General features: G+C 44.6%; 1 protein-coding gene across 1 annotated transcript; it reads left to right on the top strand.

Annotated features, from left to right (window-relative positions):
* Positions 1-6,688: 6,688 nt before the first annotated feature.
* On the top strand, positions 6,689-7,268 carry LOC307106681 (peptidyl-prolyl cis-trans isomerase A-like). Its single transcript, XM_079783309.1, is given in 2 exon segments — positions 6,689-6,922; positions 6,925-7,268. Coding segments are annotated over 2 exon segments (519 nt in total). The 5' UTR covers positions 6,689-6,721; the 3' UTR covers positions 7,243-7,268.
* Positions 7,269-17,746: the final 10,478 nt, after the last annotated feature.

The following is a 17,746-nucleotide window of genomic DNA, read 5'->3' as shown; positions in this document are numbered from 1 at the left end:
GCAAAATGGGATGTCACTTTGAAAGATCTGGCAACTTTTTATAAAGTTGCAAACAATTTTGCTCTTAGGTATTTGTCCAAGAGAAATGAAAATATATGTTCATACATAAACTTATCCGTAAAAGTTTATAGCAATTTTATTCATAACAGCCAAGAACTAGGAGCAACTCAAATTAACAGATGAAATTGTTGTATGTCCACTCAATGGAATGCTCTTCAGCATTATAAGGAACACACTACTAATGAATACTGATAGATGAATTTCAAAAGACTATGCTGAATGAAGAAAGCCAGATGCTAAAGACTATGTGATTACATTTATTAAACTCTGGAAAAAACAAATTTAATATACATTGACAGAAAGTGGATCATTGGTTACCTGGAGCTGGAGTGGGGGGAGTTGCAGTTGACTAGGAAGGGGCAAAGAGGAATTTTTGAAAACAAAAAACCAAAGAGGAATTTTTGGGGGTGATGAAAATATCCTCTATCTTGTTTACAATGGGGTTTGTATGTGTACAAATGTGTGAAAACTCATCAAAATATATACTCACAATAGGTGCAGTTACTGTATATAAATTACACCTTAATAAGATGTATTTTAAAATAGAGTCCCATTTCTCGTTGTCATAGGACCTGAGTTACAGAATCTCAGATGGAAAGAGAGCATTCAAGTTTTCTTATTTCCAGCTTCTTATTTAACAGAGACCCAGGGCCAGAGAGGTCAAGGTTTGCCCATCCTCATGCAATTTCCTAACTCACAGTATAGTCTTTTTTCCAATAAATCCTTTGGATTCTCAATTAGGAAGTAAAAATGAGATACCCAGTGTGTTCTAGAAGTGAAAGATTTAGCACCGTAAAGCTTGGCCTGGACACTCAAGTGTGGGGCTCTCCACCTACCTAGAGAAATCATATCTCCATTCTCCCCACCCTTTTCTCCCTCCATCACCCACATTTTTCACATCCTTAACGTCTGCCTCATAGGTGGAACATCCTAGGATTACCCCCATAACTGTTCTCTCTTTTGAACCCCTTCAGTAGGTACACACGTGACAAGTGACTGCAGTAAAATGTCTTGAGTTGCTACTTAATCCTTCCATTACTATGTTCACTTTTATGTTGGCATAACTTGTTTCCCTGATCTCACAGCCAGCTTCTGTACAGCCAGAACTGTGTGTTATAAATTATTTTATATTCCCTATCTCTGGTCACATAGGAATCACCTGGGGATTTCTAAAAATATGAACACCTGGGTCCTAGTGTGGCTATTCTGATATGATGGTCTGGAGAAGGCCTGGGCATTGGAAGTTTCTTACATTCCCCCAGATGGTACAAACATAACCAAGGTACAGGACCACTCAGTTAAAGGCATAATCAGCATTCTACATCCTGCTCATTAGCAAAAATGAGACTGGGTTTCAGGAGTCTTCTCTGATGGGGAGATGGGGTATCTGAAGGGGAGTCAACTTTGTCTCCCCAAATCTCAAAAGGAACTTAATGAGACCCTCCCCCAACATTCACCCTGCCAGCTGCTCTATTAGCATTTCAAGAGAAGACAGAGAGCTCCAGACTGTTCACTAAAGGCTTTGGCAGGCAACAGCGGACAAGATGAGAATTAGACAAGAACTCATTCCTTTGTGTGGCAAAGGAGGAAAACAGCTGATATTTACAGCCTTGGGAAGCTGCTCCTTTAAGAGAAATATGGTACTCAGTGCTTGTTCATGAGTTAAATGTGCCTTTCTGCTCTACGCCCTGGAGGAGATTGTTCTAGGTGATCAAACCCTGTCCCTTCCACCGGAGTACAGCATTCATCATTAGGCCTCACCGAAAGGTCTAGAAACCCAGCCAAAGTCTGATTCATCACCACAGTATAGAAGGAACCAAGGGTTGGTTGAATCCTCTCTTGGGTTTCTGAATTTGTATGTCTTTCTTTGGAGGCTGGATATTCTATCATTCTTCATTCCAGTTGGCTCAACACTCTGAGGCTGTTTCTCAAGGTACAGCCTCCAAGTCACCTGATAGACTTATTAAAAATATAAATTTTGCCTGACCAGTGTGGCTCGTGGTTGAGCATCAACCTATGAACCAGGAGGCCATGGTTCAATTCCTGGTCAAGGCACATACCCACGTTGTGGGCTTGATCCCCAGTGTGGGGTGTGCAGGAGGCAGCTGATCAATGATTCTCTCTCATCAGTGATGTTTCTATTTCTCTCTCCTTCTCCTTTCCTCTCTGAAATCAATAAACATATATTTAAATATATATATAAATTTTGAACCTCATCCCAAATCCTGTGCATCAGTAACACTTGGGTGGGGCCCTGGAATCTGCATTTTAAATGGGCTCCCAAGGTGATCCTTTTGCCTTTTGGGTGTGATAACCACTGAAACAATGGAATGAGCACTGTACTTACAAAGCCTGAATGTGAGTTCCCAACCCCACCACTTACTGGAAGCATGACATCTGAACCTCCATAAAATGGGACTCGTCGTGTTGTGGCAACTAAATAAAATATATGTGAAAATCCTGCACACAGGGGTCCTGCATATACAGAGATGAATCCACAGATGACCCTCTGCTTGATTTGTTTATTCTTAACCTTTTATTAGTGCCAAGTTCCAGGTCTATACAGATGTAGAGAGTATAACATAAGGAATCCCCATGTCCCCATTACCCAGTTTCAGCAATCAATAATCAACTCATAGCCAATCATGTGTCATCTATACTCCCTGCCTATCCTCTCCCTGAGTTGTTTTTAAGTAAATCACAGACATCTTAATTCACCCATAAATATTGCAATATTTATTCTTTAAAAAAACTTAGAACATGGACTATTTCCTTAATGTCATCATATAACCATTCAGTGTTCAAATTTCCTTTATTGTCACACACACACACACACACACACACACACACACACACACACACACACCACACGTGCGTGAGTTTGTATTGGTTGATATATCACATATCTTTTTAATATAAATGTTCCTCCTCCATCTCTTTTTTTCCTTGTAATTTTGGTTGTTGTTGTTGTTAGAGAAAAAACTACCTTCTACAGCAGTTGTTCTCAAAGTGTGGTCCCAATGCAATAGGAGTTTGTTAGAAATGCAAAATATCAGGTTCCACCCAAACCTACTGAATCGGAATTGTCCAGTCCCCAAATCCCTCTGGGTGATTTCCATGCAGCTAGTTTAAGAAGTATTGCTGTTTGCATCCCCATGGTGTTCCTTAACATGGTCCTCTCTTCTCTGTAGTTTATGTAATTCATAGTTAGGTCTAAAGATTTGATCAGAGTTAGGGCTAATTTTTTTCAGACTATTTCATAGGTAGAGTTGTTAACCCTCTGCTTTAGATCACATTTGTATGTCTTACCTCTTAAGGTAGTGCTTTGAAAACAGATCAGTCAATATTTGCATACCAGAGAGCAAATTTCTTGACTAATATCATTCATATTTTTCTAACTATTTTGAGCACAATTTCTATATATGTCCTTAATTGTTCCACTTTGAAATTAAATTTTCATCTGAAGCAAACATAAGTCCATGACTTGGGAAAATGGAATGTTAGTGTCCATTAACTTCTTACCACCTTCTGAGGGATTCACATCCACTTGCTCCAGCCACATAGAAAAGAGCATTGGTTACCATTCTGGGGTGACTTATGATGAATTGGGAACAACCCCTACCTGCTGGAAACTCCACCAGCTGAGACTTTGTTCCTTTTTGTTAAGGTATCAGATCTCGAGTTTATTATATTTAAAGTAAAAATGTTCCTGAGAGTAACTGATTTACCCATTTTCTGTTACTAGCATCTCACTGGCTATATTTGTTCCCTAGGGTGCCCCCCCCCCCAAAAAAAAAATAAAAGAACCACCAGCTTGGTGGCTTAGATCAGCCGGAGTTTACTCTGTCACAGTTCGGGAGGCTAGAAGTTAAAAATCTAGGTTATTAGCAGGACCATGCTCCCTCTGAAGTTTCTAGGAAAGAATCCTTCCTTGTCTCTTCCAGCTCTGGTGGCCCTAGGCATTCCTTGGCTTGTGGAAGCATCACTCCAATCTCTGCTTACCTCTGTCTTCACACTACCTTCTTCTGTTTGTCTCCCTGGGTGTCCTCTTCTAATAAGGACACCAGTCATTGAACTTAGGGCCTTTGAGATCCTTAACTAATTTATCTTGAGATTCCAACTAATTACATCTGCAAAGACCTTATTTCCAAAAAAGGTCACATTCTGAGGTGAATGTGAATTTGGGGGGAACACTATTCAAACTACTATACTGGCAATATATTTTGGGGCCAGAAAGAGGTGAGGGAAGTTGAGGAGAGGTCTGGGGGACAGTTAACTGTCCAACTGAAACCTCATATAGGGAGTATGCTCAGCACAAGCGCCCTGTGTCTGGAGGGATGGGGCAACATGAAGGGGGAGAGGGCCCCACAAGGGCAAAGCCAGGTTGGCAAAGTCAGTGCAGGTCATCTCAGAGGTAATCCTCACTTTGTCTCTGTTTTTCCAGGTTATGAAACTACAGCACAAAGAGATTGAGTAACTTGCCCAAGCCCCAAGGTCACACATCTAGAAAGCAAACCCAGACATTGTTTTCTCTTAGAAAACAGGCGCTATTTGCTCTAGCGCCATCTGTTTCTACTCAGCCCCCTAAAAAGCCCTAGAAAGAGAGAACTTACCTTTATAAATAAAGGCAGGCTTGCCAGAGGCCCAGAGTGAGCCCTCTCAAAATGGAAGAGGAGGCTCCGAAGACGTCAGCTCAGGCCTCAGAGAAGACGGGTGACAAGGATCCGAGTCTGAGCCACCGGTAGACATGCAGGTGACTCCCATTCCCACAGTGCCAGTTACTCAGCTCGCGTTACCACACACAGATGGTGGGATCCAGGCTGGTCAAGAAGAACAAAGAGGGATGAGGACCAGGCCTGCAGTACCTCCTCACCTGGGGAGTGGAGATAGGGGTGGCAGCAAAGGGGAGGAAGAAAGATGGAAGCAAGGCCCCTGTCCTAGAGACCTGGGGAGGAGAGGGTTCAGGAAGAATCGTGTCATCATAGGTCTCATGGAGACAAAGCAGGCAAGGAAGAGAATTAATACTGAGAAACAGGCAACATCCCTGGGTGTTAGGGCACGTGGAACCTTCAGGAAGGCTGACTGCTTAACAGAGGCCCTGAAATCATTTGGTGTGGCCCTGCCAAGGCATTAGGGGTGAGTTAATTAAATGTTTGGCCAAATATGACCATTTTCTATAGCCCTCGAAAAATGTTATAAATATCCAATGGCCCTTGGCAGGAAAAAGGTTCCCCACCCCTGGCTTAGAGCATCGTGGGTGAGTCTGGCCGTAGTGGGAGCCTCTGGCAGGGCTGAGTGGTGGCAGAGAAAGTCCTAAGGACTAGCTGCTTCTTTTGGGAGACTGAGACCAAAAGGAGGAACAGAGCGTGAGAGCTTGGTGGAGGGGCCAGTCACAGTAAGGCAGGGCCTGCGAATGTTAGTGTAGACATAGCCCGGGGCTGAATGGTGGACACAGGCCTGGAGGTGATGGGGAGCGGGAAATGCCTGGAATGCCCAGTAACAGGGCAGCACAGCAAGGCACAGGCATGTGGTGGCCTATTCTGCAGCTGTGAAAAATCATGTTTTTGAAAGGTATTTAATAACTTAAAAACTATTTAATGTGAACATTTTCTCCATAACATAATATAGGGAAAAAAAGGATAAAAATACTGTTACTTTTGTAAGCATCTTAATAAAGAAATATACTCATATTCCAATTAAAAAAGCTATGTTATGATTCCAATTTCCTTGAAAAAAATGTGTGCATATTTGCACTGGCAGGAAATACACCAGAATACATGTGACTCTTAAAAATTATTTTCTGTATGTTCCAAATTCTTAAAAACAAACATGATTAAAAGGAGTACAGATGGCCAGGAGGCTTGGCTAAACTGCTGGTATTATTGTGCCTTTTATTCTATTATCTCACTGTGTGGAAACTGGGAGGAAATGGCTTTCCCCAGATGAGGTTCATGAAGCAATGGAACTTTATGTGTTAATCACACACTGTGTCCCACATCTGGGACAGGTGATGGTAGGAGGGAGTGGGGAGTGTGCAGAGGGCGTTAGAGTCTGGATGGAGAGAGGAGGCAGCACACAAGAAGACAACAGAGCCGTGGTCACATGGCTTTTGCCCTTTCCAAGAAGGGGTCCAGCTATGAGGTCTGGAGTTAGTGAGAAGTGGGACACTGTCTAGACCTTGGAGAGTGAAAATGTCGCAATGAGGAGTTCACTGCTTTGGGCTGGAGCCATTGATCACTGGTGCGAACAGGGGAAGCCAGAGGTGTGCTGGGCTAGAGGAGGGGAAAGATGACTCCATTCAGATAGAAGTTGGGGAATGCTGGGGTCCCGGTGCCTGCTGGTACTGTCACTACTGAGCCTCCAGGCTTGGAGGTTCACAAGAAACAATGCCCTGTAGAGTATGGGAAGCAAGGGGCCTGGAATGGGGGAGGGTGGGGCCTGGCTTCAGTTACTCTCTCCACATCTCTTCATTAACTCTGGAGAAGGGACAGTGCCCTAGAGATGATGAGAGGAGTAGAAAGGGAGCAGAGCTCAAATGGTGTGGGGGACGGGAAAGAGCTGGAAGAGGTATCTGCTGTCGGACAGCCTTTAGCCTAATTAACTAAAAGAGGGCGAGGTGGCTTTGCAGACGCCACCACCCCGAAGCCGCCCGTGACCAGCCATGGTGAACCCTACCGTTTTCTTCGACATCGCCGTCGATGGCGAGCCCTTGGGCCGCATTACCTTCGAGCTGTATGCAGACAAAGTTCCAAAGACAGCAGAAAACTTCCGTGCTCTGAGCACTGGGGAGAAAGGATTTGGTTATAAAGGTTCCTGCTTTCACAGAATTATTCCAGGATTTATGTGCCAGGGTGGTGACTTCACACCCTCCCCCATTCCAGGCCCCTTGCTTCCCATAATGGCACAGGCGGCAAGTCCATCTATGGGGAGAAATTTGAGGACGAGAACTTCGTCCTGAAACATACAGTCCCTGGCATCCTGTCCATGGCAAATGCTGGGCCTAACACCAACGGTTCCCAGTTTTTCATCTGCACCGCCAAGACTGAGTGGTTGGATAGCAAGCATGTGGTCTTCGGCCAGGTGAAAGAAGGCATGGATATTGTGACGGCCATGGAGCGCTTTGGGTCCAGGAATGGCAAGACCAGCAAGAAGATCACCATTGCTGACTGTGGACAACTCTAATAAATTTGACTTGTGTTTTATCTTTACCACTAGACCATTCCTTCTGTAGCTCAGGAGAGCACCCCTTCAACCCCAATTTGCTTGGAATGTTCCATAATCTTTGTGCTCTTGCCAGTTTATTGGGTTCCATAATTTCCTTACCCCTTCCCAGTCTAGCTGGATTACAGAGTTAAGTTTATGATTATGAAATAAAAACTAAACAGTTGTCTGTCAAAAAAAAAAAAAAAGAGGGCGAGGTGCCACCTGTCATCTGTGGGCATGTGAGTCATGGAGTCCCCTCCACTTTCAGTCTCAGACTTACGTGTTTGCTGCCACAGAAACCACTTTTCTTCCTCACCCTTCTCACAACCCCTTCCCTGCCCACCCCCAATGTGGATTTGGGGCTGTTTCTAAGTTTTCTACCACTCTGGGCTGCTGTGAGGAGAGGGGGTACTCTGGAAGAAGAGCCATGCCCTGGACTATTAGCATCTCTGCTAAGAGCTGACAGAGCATGCATGTAAGCATATTCTTTGGGGAAAAGGCAATGATAAATCTCTCTCCATTCATCGAGTGCCTCCTGGGAGTCAGGCACTGCTATCTACATGCACTGGTAACAGAGCAGGGAGCAAAGAGACAAGACTGCCTGCCTCCATGGAGCTTATACTCTTGGGTGGGCAGAGAGATGATAAGCAAATAAACAATCAAAATGTACAGTACTCCCAGCCTCCTGGCTCCCCCCTTTCAGACATAGGAGTCTAGTTAAAAGACTGTCCATCTGGTAATCCCACAGCTCTGCGTTTGAATCTGGGTCTATTATTTGCTATCTTGGTAACGCTGAGCAAATCTGTGAACCTTGCTCAGATTTTGTTCACTCGTCTACAAGAGGAGGCTATCAGACAGAGCTGAGAGCATCAAAGGAGATCCAGGCCCTCCACCCACACAGGAACACAAATCCAAGCTCCTGCTCACTCACCTTGCTGTCCTCTTCTCCCCAAAGGAGTTACTACATATCTTTCCCTTTTCACTTCATTGCATGCTGCTCTTAGTTTCATTTTTCTCTCACCCAGTTTATACCAACTGATTTTACCCAGCTTGACAAGCAAACATGGTAGTGGGTGGTGCCTTGGATATGTCGCCATCAGCCAGTCCCAGGGTTGGAAGGAAACAATGCAAGCTTTTCTGTGTCTGGTGCCCTGGCCGCCAAAATGCAGGCCAGGAGCTTCCCGAGGCAGGAAGCGTTTTCCAGAAGCACCAAATTTACTTCCAGCAGGCTCTTCCTGGTGCCTTTCATTGAACAACGGATTTGTTTCCACCTCCTCCTAGCCCTGGAAGCCTGTGTTCACAGTGAGCTGCTTTTTTTGTACACAGTGCATGGATCATGCAATAAAACATGGCCTTTTGGTTTCTTTTCTCCACGTATTGATCACTGTTCTGAATTTTCCATTCCAGCTTTGTCCTGCTATGATTTATTTTTAAAATAGAAGGCAGGTCATTCTTCCTCAAGCTTCTCTTACTTTCTTTTGTTGTTTTTCATTTTTACCTACCTACTAAGAAGAGAAAAATAGAGAAATGATCCAGGCCTGTATTTCTCAAACTGGAGGATACATACCTCTGGGGGAATCTGTGGCCATGTATCAGAGGGTAGTTTTTAAAATACAAATGAAGCATGGAACAGCTTTCTGGAGCATTATTTTACCCAAAGATTCAGCAGAGAATATTTTCATATTAAAACAACAAAGATTTATTATGGAGTTGATTACAAAACCCACATGAACTCTTAGGTCAAAAACAGACTTTTAGGTAGAAGGAAGATAAGAGTGAGTCCTATACACCAAGCTTTGATACCTCCAGCTCTCAGGCTGGAGGTTGCGGGCTTCTTCTGTGGAAGGCCCAGAGGGAAGACCATTTTTAATAACATTTGGGGAACCCACTCCAAATAAAAAGGCAAGGTTCCCACCCAGTCTGTTTTTTCTGCCACACTTTTAAAGGTGAGTGAACAGGCCAGGACCGCTCAAGTTTTGGAAATGGTGGGTTAGCACTCAGTTCCATCTCTGTGTCCTTTCAGTCTGTCTTCCTATACACTAGCTCCTAGCAAGCTAAACCTACATGTCCCAGACTCCCTTGCAGCTAGGGTAAGAGAGGATATTTGATTCCACCAATGAAAAGCACTTGAACAATTTTGGAAGATGGAAAGGAGGTAGAGACCATCTTCCTTTAGCTTTGGGCTGTTTTTCTGCAGGCAAGGAAGGTGTCCTACAGCAGCCCTCCCAGGGCCTGTCTCAGGCTTTGTGGGAAGTAAGTGACTGTTGAGGCCTCGTGAGTTGTGGCCGCTTCCTGATCCTATATTGCATCTCTGGCAAAGTGTTCTTGAATTTAATTTAATTCTTCCTGTGGCAGCCTCCTGACTTCGTGTCTCTGGATGGGACAAAGTAATAGCTCCCGTGCAAGGTAGTTCTCTGAAGTTGTTAGGAGCTCAGCATAAATCCTAGAGCCCAGACCTCCAGCCCTTCCACTAATTTTGAAAGCATTAAATTCCTTGTATTTAATCCCTTTATACTTTAATATATAGAGTGATCTTATGGATAGCGTCTAAACCTTGACCAATACACTATTAGGTAGTCTATGGCAAAAATTGCTAACTTTTTACTAAGATCTAGTCTCTTTAATTCTAAAACTCTGGAGTTTTAGCTGAAAATATGGCTATCTTGCATAGTACTATTTCCCATTCTCTTTTGCAGCTGTGTGACCATGTGACCAAGTTCTGGTAATACAGTATGATCAGAAGTGATGTGTGTGCTACTTCCAGGTCATGCCCTCAAAGGGAATAGGCATGTGCCTCCTTCCTCTTTCCTCTTTCCCTCTGGGTGGGATGCAGCTGTGATGGTGGAACCTGAGGCAGCCAACTTGAACCCAGAGATGTAAGCCATATATTGAAGCTCACAGAGTCACATGACCAGAACAACCTATGCCTCGACAAGCATGTGACAAAAAATAAAATTCTATATCAAGCTAGGGTTTTGGGAAACTGTTATAGCAGCTTAGACAGAAATCTAACATATACTAGTAAAACCTATACTTTTGGGAAAGTATCCAACAGGAAAGACAAACTAATAGGAAAAAAGGAACTCAGTAAACAGAGACTATATATAGAACAGAGACAACTATTTTAAAAAGAACCCATAGTTAACATTCTCAGGGGTAAAAGTAAAGATATTCATGGGGAAAAAAAGAACAGAATGTGATTAATGCAATGAAACACATTGATCTCAGAACACCTGGAATAAGGAGAAGATCCTTGAGGTGTCAGTGCTCATACAGAAAGCGCTAGCCATCAGAATGACACCAGATTCTCAACAGTAGCACAAGAAGCTGGGAGGCACTGGGACACCATCAAAATTCTAAGAGAGAGTGATTTTCAGTTTAGAATTTTCTATCCGGCCAAATTATCAATAACATGTGCCCAATATAGGGGAATTTCAGACATGCAAAATATGGGCTATTCTTTCATTCATCTTTTGGAAAGAAGCTATTGGAATGCGCTCCTCCCCAATAAGGGAATAGACCCAGAAAGAAGGGACATGAATGAGATATAAGAGACAATATGAGGGAGAGGCTGTTCTGAGGTAAATTGTGTCTCTCAAAAACTCCTATGTTGAAGTGGTAAACCTCATTTGGAAGTAGAGGTGTTGCAAATGTAATTGGTTGAGATGAGGTCACACTGGAGGAGGGTGGGCCCTAATCCAATGTGAGTTGTGTCCTTATAAAGAGAACACCATGGGAAGATGGAAGCTATGCTGCCACACGTTTGTAACTACCAGAAGCTACGATGAGGCCTGGAACAGATCCTTCCCTCATGCTTCCAAAGGAAGTGTGGCCCTGCCAATGCTTTGACTTTGGACTTCTAGCCCCCGAAACTTTGAGACAATAAATTTCTGTGTTTAAGTCACTTGGCTGTGGCACTTTGTTATAGCAGCCCTACGAAACTAATATAGAGGGGAAAGGACATCACCAGATAATGGGAAGGGTGACCCCAGAATGAGGGTGGGACAGCAGGCGCAGTGAACAGCCCGTCCATCTGGAGTAAGAAGACAGAGGCTCCAGGAATGGTGTCTTCAGGAGGAAAACTACATTACTGTATCACGTCCTGTTTTCCCAAGTTCAAAGTAATAAAGGGAGATTTACACCTTCGTTGGTGAGCTTGGGAAGTATTGAATCCAAGACCCACATAAAAAGGAAGCGCAGTTATAGAAAACTGCTTGGCTTAGCACTAAGCAGTACCTAATCAAAACAATGTACACCCTGATATTTGACTTACCCCAAAATTGTCATTTAACTAAACTGGGAGGAGGGAGAGTGGAAAGGGGGGCAGCAGCCTAGCCAGTGTTGTTCAGTGGTTGAGGATCATCACATGAACCTAGAGGTCGCTGGTTCGATTTAGAGTCAGGGTGCATGCTGGGTTGCGGGCTTGATACCTTGTGGGAAAGCGCAGGATGCAGCCGATCGATGTTGCCCCTCTCATCAATGTTTCTACCTCTCCTTCTCCTCCTCCCTTCCTCTCTCTGTAAAAATCAATTAAAAAAATCTTTTAAAAAGAACAAAGAAAGGGGGCAGCAAATGAGAGCTAATTTCTCTTATCCTATAATAAAAATCAACAGACAATATTAAAAAAAATAAAAGCAAGAAATGCAGCATAAGCATATTATTTGAAGGTAAGCAGCTGAAAATAGCTAACAGAGCTTTTTTTAAAAAATGGCTGCCAGGAAGCAGGACTTGGAGATGAGAAGGATTAGGGTTGGGGGTCTGCTATTAAAAATAAAATCTTCCATTTTCTTTTTCCTTACCCAGAGTAGAGATGGAGAATACTTTTCTGTGCCTCACGTATCAGTCTCAGGTTCTTGCTGACAGTTGTCATACCCGATAGCCTTCTGTTTAGTTTAACCTGTTTTAGTCATTTCTCTCACATCTCAGTTATTTCCCTGTCCCTTTAATCATGTCAGTCACCCTTTTCAGCTCTCACTCTACTTCCTCTTCATCCTTCCAAAAACATGGTAATCACAGAAGGCCTGCTCCATGGAGCACTGAAGAAAGTTTGCTTCCTGGCTAGAAGGCATTCATTTGATGCCATTCATTGAATCCATTTGGCTTCTCCTGCATCCTAGGGTCTGTTGAAACCTACGTTTAGGTCCCTTTGAGCTCTAGCCTCACTTACAGTCATAACAAAGACCAATCTTGTGTCTGAGTAGTTCAAGTTCGTTCCTGAGTTTTGTTTTATGTGCCCACAGTGCACTAGCCTGTTTTCTGTGGCTTGTTCAACGTAGTCCAATGTATTATATGACCCATGGAGAGTTTGCATTATTAAATTCTGTCATCTGGACTACAGATAAAGATGGGTAATCCAAAAACCATCTATTCCCTTCTGGGTATGTCTCTTTCTCTTTCAATTTGTGCCCAGATTCTGCAAAATGGCAAACATTGGAAGGCAGATTCTGGTTTAAATTCTACAGACCCAGTCTCAGTATTGTGTGAATACAAAACTGGATTCTGGCATTTTGAATGAATCCGAGAGCTAATAGCTTAGTATTTCCTGGTTGCTGGTTTGCAGTGCAGTAAGTGGATTTGGGCTAAGCCAGCCTCTTTGTGCCAGTCTCCAAAAGTTGCAGCACAAATGGGTAGCATTCATTCATTCATTCATTCAACAAACATTTATTAAGTGCCATGGTGCACAAATGTAGGAGGCACAAAACAGGTGCTTGTCAAATAAAATTATGTGACAATGAACATCAACTCACTGAGTCGATGGAGCAAAAAGAAGAGGAGCATGGTGGAAACTGGGTCCCTGCCATCTTGTGTCAGAGCTCTGGTTGTTGACCCCTGGCCTGAACCGTAGCAAGCAGGCTTGTCACTGAGCCCGTCACGTGGGACAGAAGCAAACGCCTTGCTGAGGTCTCAGGTCGATTACATCTATTGCTTCCACCTTATCTACATGGCCTGTCACTCTATCATAGAAGGAAATTAAATTGGTCCGACTTGATTTACTCTTTACACGGCTGTGTCCATAAGCTCCCCAGGCCTTGCCCCCTTCTGCCTGACTGCACATTGATTGCTTGATGATTTGTTCTAGCATCTTCCCTAGAAGTCAGGTTAAGCTTATCGGGCTATAAGGAATATGGTCGTCTTTTTCTGCTTCTTTAGAGATGGGTATCATGTTTGTTCTTTGTGACAGTCCTGAGGTAACGCCCCTTCTCTGGGAAATGCTCAGAATAATTGCTAGTCCCTCCCCAGTGGTCACTGCCAATTGCCCACGTCCATTCAATCGAGTGTTGTGAGTCCCTGTGGGTTTAGTTTCAGGCAGCTTTTTGCAAAGGACGATCTGCTCGATTTCAGGTCTACTGGCCCCAGCAATGTCACGTGGGCTGGGACTCCATGCCTAAAAACAAATCAAGAGTTAAAGACAAAGAAAGATGCAAAGGAAACCTATATTCACCAGCCACGGTGGCGCTGAAAGGAGATCAGACAAGACGTCTGCTTGTGGTTGCTTTCTGAGAGTAACCCACAGACCCGACAACAAAATGTAACATCTTTTGGTAAAGACAGATGTAAAAATACACATTAAAACCTCTGCTATTTTGAATCCTCCCGTTACTGCTTGCCCTCTTTGTCCACTGGGAATGGTATTTTTCTGGGCTTTTCTTTTGTGTAATGTAAATGAAGAATATTTCTGGTAAAATTTCATAAAAGCCTGTCTGCCCTTTCTGCCCTCCTGCCTTCTTAGTCGGGCCACTTCTTTGTTCTTCCCTGCCTGCTCTCCTCTCCCTACCTCTCCTCTCCTCTCCCTACCTCATAGGCTCCACCTCTCCCACTGAGAGGCCCCTGCGTGCAGCTCCATCTTGCTGCTTTCTCATGCTTTCTCTGATCCAGTGTTTGTCCTGAGCCTCCTGAGTTTATCATTTAAAGGGCACTGGCTCCCCCCCCCCCATATTTCCTTATCTATTTATTTTTTCCCTCCTTTAGGTAGTAAGAAACTTCTTACGAATTCCTTCATTTTGTAGAAATCTGCTTTTTAAAGGTTCTCTCTGAATCTTTTCTCCTTTTTTCTTCATGACCAACTTCCACTTCGGATCATAGAGTTTTGCACCCTCCAAATCTCTAATTCTTGTCCTCTAAGGAAACAAATCAAGAAAAAGTAAATATCTCCTAATGTACCATTAGAATTTGTCAATTCTTGTCCTGATTGAGTCTGCAAATATTTTAGTAGAGAAGATATTTTCCTCTCTCTCTCTCTCTCTCTCTCTCTCTCTCTCTCTCATTCACACACACACACACACACACACACACACACACACACACCATCACCCCCAAGATGCCAACCTTGCATTTCTTTGCAGATCTCAGTTCTCCCATGAGTCCCTGCACGTGCAGTTAACTGTATGCTTCACACTCACTAAAGTAAATGGTTTAGTTATTATACCACGAAGGAACTAAGAAACTCCACCCAAAGCCTAAAACTCTTTCCAGCTTTATTACTTTTCACTGTTCTCCCTCCACCCTAACCCTCAGACACACAACTTTTCTGCATTTCTCCTTCAGTGTCTTCCTGCTCTTCTCCCGGGAGGGGGGAGCCCTTGCAGAAGGCAGCTAAGTGGGAATCTATTCCTCACTCAGCTGAGCTTCATCAACCACTATGCCAATAACAGCTCCTCCCTACGCAGCAGGGTTCTCCGTGGGGCTCCTCAATCTGCATCCTTTGCAAAGGGAATGAAGGTAAGACTGAATTCTGTTCACCTCCTCCCACTCCCTTGTGAGTCAGTGCCTCCAGCTGGCTCAGTGGCTCTCAACTTTGGCTGTACCTTAAAATCACCTGGGGAGCTTTTAAAACTTCTGCCCAGACCAATTAAATCAGAACCTCAGAGGGCAGGGACCCACACAACAAAAGGTATAAAACTGCTCAGGTGACAGAAATGTGCAGCCAAGGTTGAGAGCCACGGAGATGGTTGGTCTGTATTTTCAGGCAGCCCAACTCGGGTGGGGCCAAGACCCTGTTGAGTCTCTGTCTTCCCCTCACCCCAGTGCGTTGGCTCTGTGGCCTCATTGCGGTGGTTGTCAGTCTCTCTGTGTTCATGTTACACTCTTGAACCCTGTGATTTTTGGCAGCACACTTGAAGTGATTCAAGACTCAAAATAATACCGACCGGCTGGCAATTAGTGCAGCGCAGCTGGCCCTGGTCATTTGTGTGTCGGTAAAAGTGACTGCACACGCGATTGAGTTGCCATCTCCCACTGGTTGGAATGCCTGGGCCCCAACTGAGCTCTCTTACACTCCCAAGGCCAAGTTCTTACTTGCTCCAGTGAGCACTCCTTTCTTTGGCACCACCTGATATCACACTATGCTTCTTGCCTATTTCTCTCAATAAGTCATACCCAGTTGTACCCCGTGGTGCTAGAGCCACTCAAGTTCCACATGAAAGGCACCAAAGTAGCAGTATTGTCACAAAAAAATGCCATACACTTTGACTGCAATGGAGTGCACTCCTATGAAGAGGTTTGAAAAATGAGCTACAACAGAGCATTTGAGATCCCTCACCTTAATCACTACAGCCATAATCTTCCCTTGTCTCTGGCCCAGTTCCTCCATGTAGGCAAGGTAGGCACTTACCTCCCCAGCCCCTTCCTCCTGCAGGCTCTGGACTCTCTCTGCCAGGAGCTGGTCCCATCTCAGGAGGAAGCAGGCAGTGAGTTTTCTGTCTGAGTGGAAGCTGCCCCTCTGCAGAGCTGTCCTTGTTGCTGATGTCGCCCCCTGCCCTCTGCTGCTTTCTGACTCCTGGACTCACCTCAACTCCTGCTGTCCTGGTTTCTCTTCCTGCTCATCTCCCATCCTGACCACCAGCCCTGTCTCCCAGACCTCTCCTCCCTGGGCCTGCATCCAGCCTGCTCCCCTTGCACCCCACCTTGACTCTCCTGGCCTGGCTGTCTGGTCTGACTCTTGCCACCACCTTTAGACCCACCAAGAGAAAGAGCTGTCCTCAACCCATGGTCAACGTCAGAACTCTGCTTTGTTCTACCATCTGTCCAGTGAGCTAGTCATGCTGGTTCCTGTGACCTAGAATTCATGCTCTACCTTTTCCTCTGATGATTGATTCCCTTTGCTTCCTTCTCCTGGCCTTGCTTCCTATTTGTTACCAATTGTTGGGCTTCTCGGTTCCGTTTGACCCAGTATGTGATGGGGTCTCTGATCCCAGTGGCAGTGTTGAGAGAGACCCTCTGTCTCCTGCTTCCTCCTCAGAAACACCTGAGCCAGAAAGATGAAGAGGCCAACCAAAGAGAGTGAGGCGCTCAGGCACCAGGAGAGGCTGTGTCCTTTCCTCCTGAAGCCATTTATGAGGTCACCCACTTGGAGACTCCAAGACAGGGAATCCAGCCATCTCCCAAGACTGGTACCTGGTCATGGGTCCATATTGTTGACCAAGAGGCAACCATTTATTTACCTCTGTGGTTCCTTCAGTCCCCCAAAAGCAAAGAGAACAAACACATGTTCCCCTGGGATGTGACAGGAACCCATGGGGAAGCTAGCCCCTGAAAGGACACTTGGTTCCTCCTTTTGCAGGGCTTGGTGCCCTGTCAGAGTATGTGGTCCAAAACAGCTTGACTTTGAGGAGAGAAGAACAGTAGCTATGTCCTGCATAATAGCCCTTTCCATCTTAGCTTCCACTTCTCCCTCAGGCTAAATAATCTCAGGTTCGTGTGGAAAGAGTGAATGAGGCCAACCCAAACCTCACAGAGTGTGGGCACTGGAGAGGATCCTCTGGACCATCTTGTTCCAAGACGGTGCTCTGGAGGGCCAGCTCCAACCAGCTGGTGGGCTCTGCCTGGAGATCCAGGTACAGGTCCCCAGGCTGCTGTGTAGATTGGTCATAGAGAGTGTAGTAATCAGTGATCAATGTCTGCCATAGGTGCACAAATGGAATTATGTGCTGTGTATTCACTCACTCAGACCTGCTCCAACAATTTCACTTCCAGAGAAATGAGGGGGCCTGCCTGAAGTCACAAAACTAGTTCACAAAAGCAGGAATTGAACAGAAATTGCTGACTTCTGGTCCACTGCCTTCAGCAGGTACTTTCCAAGGTGTGCCATGAGGTCAATGCCCATATTTCCAGTAGACACTTCTCATGTGAACTGGGAATGCTTATGAAGCCCAGTTATGTTGGTGGCTCTGGGTTCTCTATGGAGATATTCTCAGCAAAGCCAGCCATCTTGGTGTCTCTCTCCCTTTCTTACTCTTTTTCTACCCTCAACTGAGTTTTTTTCTGAATCAAGAAAGAAGTTGTAGTATATTTATGATAGAATGCTATTCAGCTATAAAAAATGAGGAAATCCTACCATTTACAACAAGATGGATGGACCTTGAAGGCATTATGCTAAGTGAAATTGGTCAGATGGAGAAAGACAGATACTGTATGATCTCACTTACATGTGGAATCTTACCCAAACAAACAAACAAACAAACGAACAAACCCAACATCATAGAAA

This window comes from Cnephaeus nilssonii (assembly GCF_951640355.1).
Source record: "Cnephaeus nilssonii genome assembly, chromosome: 11".
Lineage (NCBI taxonomy): Eukaryota > Metazoa > Chordata > Mammalia > Chiroptera > Vespertilionidae > Cnephaeus > Cnephaeus nilssonii.
This window is presented reverse-complemented; position numbering and strand designations above follow the sequence as displayed.